The sequence below is a fragment of the Alligator sinensis genome, unplaced genomic scaffold, assembly GCF_000455745.1.
Source record: "Alligator sinensis unplaced genomic scaffold, ASM45574v1 scaffold360_3, whole genome shotgun sequence".
In the NCBI taxonomy this organism is placed as follows: Eukaryota; Metazoa; Chordata; order Crocodylia; family Alligatoridae; genus Alligator; species Alligator sinensis.
Window position 1 is genome coordinate 2,002,769 of NW_005841977.1, and position 10,187 is coordinate 2,012,955.

At 45.4% G+C, this 10,187-nt stretch overlaps 2 protein-coding genes and 1 long non-coding RNA gene across 4 annotated transcripts in view; 2 read left to right on the forward strand and 1 right to left on the reverse strand.

Annotated features, from left to right (window-relative positions):
- Nucleotides 1-1,274, forward strand: part of LOC102379105 (E3 ubiquitin-protein ligase TRIM17-like) — a 15,156-nt gene extending 13,882 nt beyond the window's left edge. Inside the window, exon 8 of the mRNA XM_025200853.1 lies at nt 1-1,274. This exon is cut by the window's left edge and continues 376 nt beyond it. Coding sequence (XP_025056638.1) covers nt 1-178 — 178 coding nt within the window. The 3' untranslated portion in view covers nt 179-1,274.
- The window catches only part of LOC112549847, a 42,183-nt gene that overhangs the window by 5,788 nt on the left and 26,208 nt on the right, over nt 1-10,187 (reverse strand). The gene's annotated exons all lie outside the window — the stretch shown is intronic.
- The window catches only part of LOC102371292 (E3 ubiquitin/ISG15 ligase TRIM25-like), a 14,465-nt gene continuing 7,753 nt past the window's right edge, over nt 3,476-10,187 (forward strand). The window contains exons 1-4 of one of the 2 annotated variants that reach the window (XM_025200854.1): nt 3,476-4,168; nt 6,694-6,789; nt 9,103-9,336; nt 9,438-9,460. In XM_025200854.1, coding sequence (XP_025056639.1) covers nt 3,551-4,168; nt 6,694-6,789; nt 9,103-9,336; nt 9,438-9,460 — 971 coding nt within the window. In that variant the 5' untranslated portion in view covers nt 3,476-3,550. The remainder of the gene's footprint in view (nt 4,169-6,693; nt 6,790-9,102; nt 9,337-9,437; nt 9,461-10,187) is intronic. The other variant, XM_006021068.2, reaches the window with a different exon arrangement.

Genomic DNA, 10,187 nt, shown 5'->3' on the forward strand with positions numbered 1-10,187 from the left:
AGTTGTAAGAGCTGTGAGGGTTGAGCTAGATTGTGAAAAAAACATGATGTCATTTTATGCGTCTGACCAGATGCCTCCTGAAAAGCATCCTACACTTATAAAAACACTGAGTGTTTATTTGAAATCCCCCTTCTATGCTGGCTTTTGCCTTCTTCAAGGCTCCCTGACACTCCTGTAGTGATAAAAGTGATAAGAGAAATGAGATTATTATATTGTTGGATTTCAGTCACGTATAGAGCAACAACAGTGATGTGCAGAAGGTTGAAGCTAATTTGAAATGTTTTAAGCAGCAGTTGGGGTTTGGAGCTGTATTGGAGGCTGCGTAGGCACCAGGGTGAGCCTGCAGTGGAGTTTTCCCAGGACCTGGAGGGAGGAACAAATATTGCAACTGTCAGACTGAAAAGGAAAGCACAGTGTGACAGGAGAAGTATATCACAGAAATAGATCTGCAGTTATTGAACAGGCCTATCTTTAATTTGAGAACAAGGATTTGTTTGGTGGGATCTTTTATTGAGACAGCTTTATAGTTAGGAGACCATGCTAGACAAACTTTCAGGTATAAATTTCCTCAGGAGATGATCTGAAGAATGGCATTTTGTGCCTGGAAGTTTGCCTACATCTTCTCCCACATATATAGCTGGTTCCATAAAAAGATATCGCTAAACACATCCTGGTTCTCTCAGATTCCCTGGACCATCAACAACATCCCAATTGTATCCCCTGTCCTTAGTATACAGAAATGAATAGACAAGAGCCTTAATAACTTATCCTGTGATTAAAAAACCCCCCAGATAATCTGCAAGGAAACTTTACTGTGTTTATAAGTTTGTTTATGGCGTACGAGGCTATGCTGATTGAGTATCTTACAACAAAATATATTTGCAGGCGCTGTGAGTTTACAAAGACACTGTGCTGTCTATGCAGCTTCTGCCCTGCATAACAAGCAAACATAAAATAGCAAAAAGCCATCTTTGCCTCTGCCTTCCCAGCCTCCACCCTTGGCCTCATGCCCCTGTGTTGCACCTCCTAAAATAGTCAGCATAGAGCCTTGTCCAGTATGGCCAGTGATTAGAGCCAGAGAGAGACCAGGAAGCCAGAGAGAGGATGGCTCAAGATTGGAACGAGAGAGACTTTCTCTGACCCACACTCCCTCTGTGCAGTCTTGGGTCACTTCAGCTCCATTTTTCCTCTGTTTGAAACTGAATTAAGAGGGAAATGACATTTGTCTACTCTTGTAAAGGGCTTTTTCTGAATAAAAACATTGCATGTGTATCCAAAGCCTTGGTAGAGTGGCTGTCTTTTGTCTGAGCTGTATCTCTTCTTGTTACTTGGCCTAGCCCACAGCTTCTGGATATGAAGTTACTGCTTGTAGGCTTTGCTGAGAAAGGGTGTGTGACATGGTGGTGGAGAAGGATTGGTTCTAATTATTTAATTACATTTCACATTCATCACAAGAGGCCAAAGGTTCATACAGTACTAAACCTCCCACCAAAATATGCACTAATATTCCCAGCAAAGGCAATAATAAAGGAAGGAACAACCATAGTCTCATCACATGCTGACTTGGGGACTAGATAGGTCCCTTCCTCACTGAATTTGTAGGAAAGGCCTTAGAAAACAGATCCCCGTCAGGTTCATTTAAACTCATCTGTGGGGGGGTTGCTGCATTGTAGGCTGGCCAGAATGACTGATCCACAGTCCTGTGAGCCAGGGGGACCTGTAGAAAGCCAGCAAAATTTCTACAGGGCTGTATGCCAACTCTGCATCCCTGTCACCTGGGTCACCCCTCCTTGCACATGGTTCTGATGATGCAACATACATCTGGACTATCCTTGGCCCCAGAATCCCTTGAAGGGAGAACCCCATCTGGCAGGAAGCGCCACAGTTCAAGCCTGTGCTGTCTTTCCTACCCAAATTCCAGGGGATCAGAAACGGAAGATTAGGTTGTACCCCTGCCCATCTTCCCCCATAAGGAGAGACGCACTGTATTTGTAAAGGGGAACTAGGACACCAGGCAGGTCAGGGCCTCAAGAGCTTCGAGGTAGAAGTTCTGTAGTTAGTAAGGAGGGGGAGTGACTGAGCAGCATTATAGATAATGCTGGTTTGTGTACGCTTGTAAAGTTCCTTGTTCAGCTGTAGAAGAAAGTGCCCCTCCTTTGCCTTTTGCACTGTTCTACAACAAAATAACATGAAAGAATGACACAGGCACAGCAGGGCCCCAAAAACCCATGGTCACCAAATATGCACCAACATGTGTTCCCTAAATGTACCAGGCCAGCATACTTACCTACCTACGTACTGCTGCCCTGGGTGGCTATGCGTGGTTTCTCCAATGTAGTATGCTGTGCCCATGACTAGAGGGGCTTACAAACTTTAATGTGATAGGACCCTATTTCCACACACTCTAGTACAGTGGGTCAGATGGGCAGTGCCAGGTCCTTTGTGAGCCAGATCTAGCTGGTGGTTTGGATCTGATGTGCAGAGCAAGCATAGCAAGGGCCTGTTCTGCGAAGCACATGGGGCACAGCAACAGCCCAGGTCTGTTCTGGCCACCTAAGGGTTGGGGGCAGTGGCCTGCCTCATCCGGCCACACAGGGGGTTGCCTGAGCCCAATCCAGCTGCTGCAAGAGGGGGTAGAGAGACCCGGATCCAGCCTCACAGCAGCAGCCCAGGCCAGGCCCCAATCCAGCTACATGGGGCTTGAAAATTTGGCAGCGGAGGATGTGTGGTGATGTCAATTGCTTCCCAGCCACCAAATTTCCTGACCCGTGGGGAGTCCTGTGGGCCAGATGCTATGGCTCTGTGGACCCACGGGTTGAGGGTTGAGCTGCCTTGCTGTAGTCAGCAGTTTACCAACAGCCACAAGTCCCTTCTATAGCTGTGTGGATGCAAGATGTGTGTCAGCAACTTACTACAAGAGATTTTCTGGTCTAACTCCAAACTGTGTCTCTGCTTGTGAATTGTTTGTGTGACCCATCCTGCTTTTGGAAGGATGAGGACTTTAAGGCTGAGTAAAATAAAGTAAGTTGCTAGCTCAGCCCAGCCAGGCCTCACTTAGGAAAGGGCGACTTGCTAAGCTTGCTTAAGGGTTTCATTTTAAGTTTCTTTTCCACTTTCTTGGTGAGGTGGGGGAGGGAGGAGACAGGGTGTTTGCAGAGTTTCCCTCAGAGTTAGTAAAGCCTCACTCCCATCGCCCGCTTCCTGCAACCCCGTCAGTCATTTGAAAGAGGGTTGGAAACAGACAGAGGTGTCTCAGACTGCGTAGCAACGCTACAGTGGTGCAACATTAATGGGTCAGCTAAGCACACAAAGAATCTGGGAAATGAATTCCCCTGTGGGATGCGGGAGGAGTTATTACCATTTCCAGCCAGAGAAGACACAGCCCAGAAGGCAGGTTTCTGTGACTCCCTTATATGGGGAAAGAGGAGGTCTTTCAGACTTCCAGCTTGGTTTTGCTTGGCTTCCTTTATTTGGCATCCGGCACTGAGCTCAGCAACTTCCCCTTCAGTTTCATTTCTCAGCAACAGGCCAGGCTGGTCTTTCTATCTCTATGGCAGAGGCAAAGGAAGAGTTTAGCAAGGCTGCAGACTTGGAAGATGAGCTCAGCTGCCCTGTCTGTCTGTGCCTCTACAGAAACCCCGTTTCCCTGACCTGTGGCCACAGCTTCTGCAAAGAATGCATCCAGAAAGCCCTGAACGCCCAGCAGCAGTCCAAGACCACCTACTTCTGCCCCATGTGCAAGGTCGAGCTGGGGCCCTTCCTGGAGCTGCATAAGAATTTCCAGCTCTGCAGTATCGTGGAGACGTTTAAGGCCACCGTTTCGAAGGGAAAGCAGGGCAAGGAGAAAGGCACTCAGAAAAAGATGGTTCCCTGCGATTTCTGCCTGGAGCAGTCTCAGACAGCAGTGAAAATCTGTCTGACCTGTGAGGCATCCTTGTGCCAAGCCCACCTGACCAAACACAATGCCAAGATTTTACAAAGAGACCACGTCTTGGTGGAAGTCACTGTTGGCTGCTCCCTGGAGGACAGGAAGTGCTGTGAACACAGCAAGCTCCTGGAGTGCTACTGCGAAGATGATGAGACCTATATCTGTGTGTTGTGCTCCATCACGGGCTCCCACAAGGGCCACAGTGTCATCACCATGAAGGAAGCATATGACCAGGAACTGGTAAGGGGCTTTCAGCCTGTCTTTACTCTGTGGGTGCAAATTTCAGGGCAAATGATTATCTAAAGCTCCGGTGAGGCCACCCAGCAAGCACATCGTCACACCTTGAGTGTGGGGTGTGGGCACAGTAGGGTTGCCACAAAGAATTCAGGGAAGGGGATCGGAGACGAAGGAGGTAAGTCTCTCAGTGGTCTCAGCGTTCACTCTCATAGTGAGAAAGTAGGTGATAAGGGCACTACAACTTAGTCTTGACTGTGTCTTTTAATGAGCTGTGTCAGACTGGGTTAGACAGGAGGCAAACATTGTAGCAAGGCATGAGGATAACAGTATCAAAGCATGATGGGGGCATCATCATTTGTGGACTGGGGCAGAGAGGGGCAAAAGATGCAACTGCTTCTGTTTTGGATAATGCAAAACCTCATTGGTCAGGCCTGGACCGCAGGGGCTACAGGGGTCTCAGGAAGGAGGGTTCAGATCCAGGACCTACCAATTTATGTAATGTGACTTGGTAAATGCATGCCTTCCATGTGCTCACTGCAGGGTCAGTCACTGTTCAGCACAGGCGTGCATGCAAACTGTTAAGGTTATGCAGCTGAATATGGTAATCTTACCTGGCAAGATTAATAGTGAGTGTCCTTACCCATGCAGAGGCTAGATAACCCTTGTGATATAGCTGGAAATAGACTATCACGACTGTTAAGTTCCTTACTTAACGAGGAATACTAAGACTTACTTTTTTCCAGGCCCAAAACCTCAGGCTGTTTTATTTAGGAATAAACAACACCTAACTGGGCAAACAGAAGTAACTGGATCAACAGAGGGTGGAGTTCTGGTCTCAAGCTCCATCCCATAATAATAAGGGCTAACACTTTAACTCTATAATTGTTCAGTTACTACAATGACTCTCTTGGGCTTTGGGTGGGGAAGCTAGGTCAGTGATTTACCAAGAACATTCTGCCAGCATCCCCCAACCCCCCCGATTCTGGTCGGGATTTTTAGCTTGACCATCTCTGCTGCTCTCAACAGCTCTGGGATGATACTGAGAAGGGTGTTGCTCTGAGGTACCCAGAACTCTATGACATATAGGTCAAAATTAATTCCTTGAAGTGCACCCATTAAATTAGGTGAAGGCCAGTATAGGGTTAGGAACAATGATATAACATGCCTCCAGGGAGCATCAATACAGGGCAGCTACATTCTGTACCGCATCTAAAGTTACCAAGTGGGGCTTCGGTTGGTGGCTGTGTATAAGCTCATTATAGGAACCCACTCTGGAGGTAGTAAAGGTCTGGATTATTCTGGCGAGGGGCAGAGAACAGGTCACAACCTCTTGAGGGCAGTAGAAATTAGCCAGAAGCATTCACCTGGGTTCTATGAATTGGGAACCACGCTTCTCCCGCAAGCAGGATAAAAAGTCAGAGATGACACTGAAAAAAATTTTCCAGTTTGGGCTCATCTTGATTTTGCAGGATGGTCTGAGTAGCTCCATGGTGTAGAGAGCAGAAGAATGTTCCTTGACCTTCAAATCCAGTAGAAGAGTGTAACTAGTCAAATGCCCAGGACTTGCATCCTTGATGCTAGTGGCTCAGCTAGCCTCTGAATTGTTGGGTTTGTTTTATGTATGATGGATACCGAGGAAAGTCAGGAGTATCACAGCTCAAGATGAAATGCAGGAAGTGCCTGCTGCAAAATAACATCCAAAGGACTTGGTATCTCCCTGTCTTTTAATTTTTCAAAGCTTAAAATCTGTCCTGCTTTTGGCAAATGTCACATGGAAGGTCTAACCTGTTATCAAAGGAAGACAGGAATTCCTTGACTGGATGAGACTCATACGCTGTCTAGTCCAGCATCTTGTTTCTGAAATCAGACATCACTGGAAACTTTGGGTGTTGAAACCTCTCAGAAGGCAGAGATAGGATAATGTTTCCCCCAACACATCTCCCCCTGATCAATAATGGTGAAAAATGTTCTTAACCCCAATGGCCTCAAGTTTAATATGCCCTTCAAAATTTGTCAAAATTAATGAGCACCATGGATATTTTTGATAGCCATGTAAATAATTAGCTAAATTCATATAGTTACAAATCTTGGGCCAGTTTCACAAAACCATCCATGCTTGCTATAACTTTTTCCCAGATCTTGCAAATGCTGACACATGAATTTAACAGAACTGATCTGTGTAAATTTATTGTGTGTCAGAGTCTGCAGGAATGGGGCCTCATTGGTAAGTGAGGATTTATACTTCTCCACTTCTTAACTTACAGTATCTTGGATGGATGGATGGATGGATATTTCTGACTTTATGGATTTCACAAGTGTCTAGCTTTCCACAAATCCATGGAGCTGTGAGAGGGCTGGGGACACTTCTTTACTATGTGGCTCACTGTAAACAATCTGGTGCCCACCACAGGAGATGGATAAAAAGGTCATTTACTCGTTCATCAGCTCCATGAAAGTGCCAGCCTGTTATGAAACTACCTATGCTACGTTCCCTTTGCAATGCGTGATGCTGTTTTCCCTTTAACTAGGCTGTTCTGTCTGAGACTGTGAAATCAATAAGGGAAAACAGAAGTGCCCTGAATAAAGCCTTGGAGGAGCTACAGAAGAGTGAGAATCAGCTCAAGGTTTGTCCCTGGTTCCCAGCTAATTCAAAGCATCTTTCTTTAATGATCTGTGAGAAATAAATAATGGTATTTCTGAGCAGGTTTTGTTTCTAGCAACCTTTCAGACTGACAGCCTGTGAAGACAATCCAATGCTAAGCGTGTACCACTAGTACAGGCCTCTGCAATTGCTAGCAGTTATGGAAGAGCAATTTCACCTCATGTTCAGTCAGGATCTGAATGGACTAAATGTAGTTAGTTCAGAGAAAGGAACTGTATTGTGCCCTACCCTACAAAAAGTGAAGACATGTTTATTGGTGTTTCTGTTTTGCTTGTCTTACTCAGGTCTCAAAGCACTTTGGGGCTGAATATGTAAATTACCGTAATTCACACTAGGATCAGGTACTGGGCATGTCTATACAAGACATTTACTGTGCAGTTGACTAATTAAGCATGCAGTAAACATCTCAGCGTCTCCACGTGTGCCCCTGTTAGGGTTCATGAAGCTAATAAACTCTGCAGCAGGGTAGGATACAGTATACCCTGCTGCAAAGCTTTTTCATGTGCAGCAGTGCATGCGTAGATGCTGCCCCCGTTGGCTGGGCCATGAGGGTGCTTCAGTGTGGGGGCTGCCTGTGAGCTAGCCCCCCACTGAGCACCCTTGTGCCCCAGGCAGCCCCTCCACAGCACACTGAGACTGGTAGGAACAGCCCTGGGCTGCCAGGTTGACCCCCTAGATGTCTGCCAGCAGGGGTTCCTGTGACCTGGCTCAGTGTGCTGCTATCAAGGGACATGTGTAAACTGTGCACTTGGGAGCTTCACGGGAGCAATAAACTTCAAAGCTATTGCTGCGCGTTAACGACTCATGTAGATGCATCCACTCTTAATAAAGTCAATCTGCCCATCTTCAATCAACAATTAATTCTCACTCTGCTGTTTATGCAAAATAGATTCTTCTTCCCACTTTACGACTAGATAAAATTGAGGTACAGAGAGGCTAAGTGACTTGAGCAAAGGCACAAAGCAGAGTCAAGAACAGAACCCAGGAGTACTTCCTGACTCCCATCTCCTTTTTCTGCTCACTATACAAACCACTCAGCAATATTTGAACAGCAGTGCACAAGCCACCATTGGTTCTTCAACTTACCACTTGCAGCCCGTAGCTGAACAGGTTATCAAAGTTTATTTCTATTTTTTTTCTCCTGCCCATATTGAGCAGTGCAACAGTCCTGTTGGCTTATGTTTATATTAACTAACAACATACTATAGGTTTTTCCTTTGAACTGGAATGTGCATGCTGGAGTTCACCTAAGGGTGTATATGTCATGTGGCTCTTCGGTTAATGCTGACAGCTCATGTGACTCCAAACTGAAAGCCAGTGCTTTCTGTATAACATAACGCTTTTAAAGCTTTCATGTTTTAAAGCTTGCTTTCTCTGTTAACAAAGATCTATATAAAAGGGTGGGATTTCTAGTACAAACCAATGCAAGATTCTTATTCTCAGAGTTTTCTCTGCCTTCCTTCCTGTCATCACATCAGGATAATTTTCAGAAATCACTGATTACTCAGGGATACTGTAGACAAGTAAGTTTTAAATTTTTATCTCCTTACTGGTGGTAAGGAAGATCAGGCTGGGGTAGCTGTGATGGCCCTTGCTGCACTATGTTTATACTGTATTCAGTCGATGAACTCCATGCTTCAGGGCTTCTGTTGGTTGTTTGGGAGGATCAGGAAGCACTTTTTCCCCCTTTCGGTGTATAGGGAAGTCATTTTTTGCTTTCTCTGAAGGATCAGAAATTTGCCATGGCTAGAGCTGGCATGTTGGACTGGTGTTTTTAGTAGCACTGCACATCTTCTCTGGTGCATCTTACTCACATGTTCAACATTAAACCAATTACCAGATTGGCAGACAAGTAAGGATTTTCTTCCAGGTTTAAATGGCAGAAATCACTGGGGTTTTTTGCCTTCCACTGTAGCAAGAGGCTTGCTCCACTACGCATATTTTTGTTAATAAATTCCCTCTCATCACATGGGTCCGTAGCATTGACAGCACCCTTGATCTTTTGTGCTCTCTTCCTCAAGGAAACTGAGGTTTCTGAGGTCTTTGTGCTAACTTTTCTAGGTCTCTTATAGGATATTTACAGGTACTTGGGGGATTGCAGTATCAGACTAGAAGCAGAGTTGATGCTTTTGTGGCCCTTTTGAACTAAACATTCACAATGTGATTAAGGGGGAAATGGACTCAGTGACCCAAGTTCCTTTGTTCATTCTTACTACAAAATGGAGATATTTTAATCATTAATAAATAAGTACACTAATTGCCTTATCACTTCTAGATCAATACGAAAACCTTGACTACTCAGCTGTCCAACCTTTTCAAGGAGATCAAGACAGAGGTGGAGCAGAAAGAGAAGCAGATCCTGTGTGACATACAATCCAATGAGAAAAAGCAGCAGGCTGACCTTCTCAAAGTGAAGAAGCAAATGGAAGAGCAGAGAGACAAAGCTACACAGAGTCTTCAGGAATTGCAGATGATGAGAGGGCAGACAGACTCCTTTCTCTTCCTCAGAGTAAGCAGATGCTTTTGGCGCTTATTAGTGAATGAATATTTAAAAGGTGCTCTGTTTCCAGATCATTCTAAAACACACTTTTACATCTGTTTATTTTGTAGGAATTTAAGTCAGTGAAGGACAGGTAAGTCCCACTCCAGAGCATTTATCTTGTTTTTTAGTCTGGTAGTGCGTTGGCAACACTAAACCTCTCTCTGCATCCCTCACAATTATTCTAAAGCCCAATGGTCAAGAAATCAAGGCTTGAAGTTTAGTCAGACAAAGCCCTGGGCGAGTCAGAATTCACCACTCTCAAATTAACAGCAGTGAATATTCACTTGTAGTTCCAATGATGCCCCCTTAGTGTTCAGTTTCTTGAGCAGCTGGCTGGTCACTCAACTGTGAGGAAAGTTTCTGTTCCTTACCAAGACCTAAGGAAGGGTACTTGGTACCCAAAAACTTGTCTACATCCTTCCCAACTATACAAGTCCACCAGATGTCTCCCACAAAAATCCTCATCTGTTGCTTGTTAACATATTAATGCATTTAAGAGAGGCAAGCACAATGTAAGGTTTATCTGTGTGGAGTGACACTCCAGCATCTCTATATAATGCTCTTGCATAAAGCTGGTAATAGGCAGCCATCCATGCTTCTGGTGTATGTCGTATGCATGAGAGGTCACCAGGACCTTCCATGCTTATACCTAGGCAGGAGTATGGAGGAGTGAAGGCTGCCCAGATCTTCCATGCCCCCCTTTAGACCAAATCAAAGGCTAGACTAAGTCCAGACATTCAGTGCCTCACTGGCTGTACTTAGATGTGCATGTAGGAATTGATCCTGGGTCTCCCACAGGGCAGACAAGGCTCCTACTG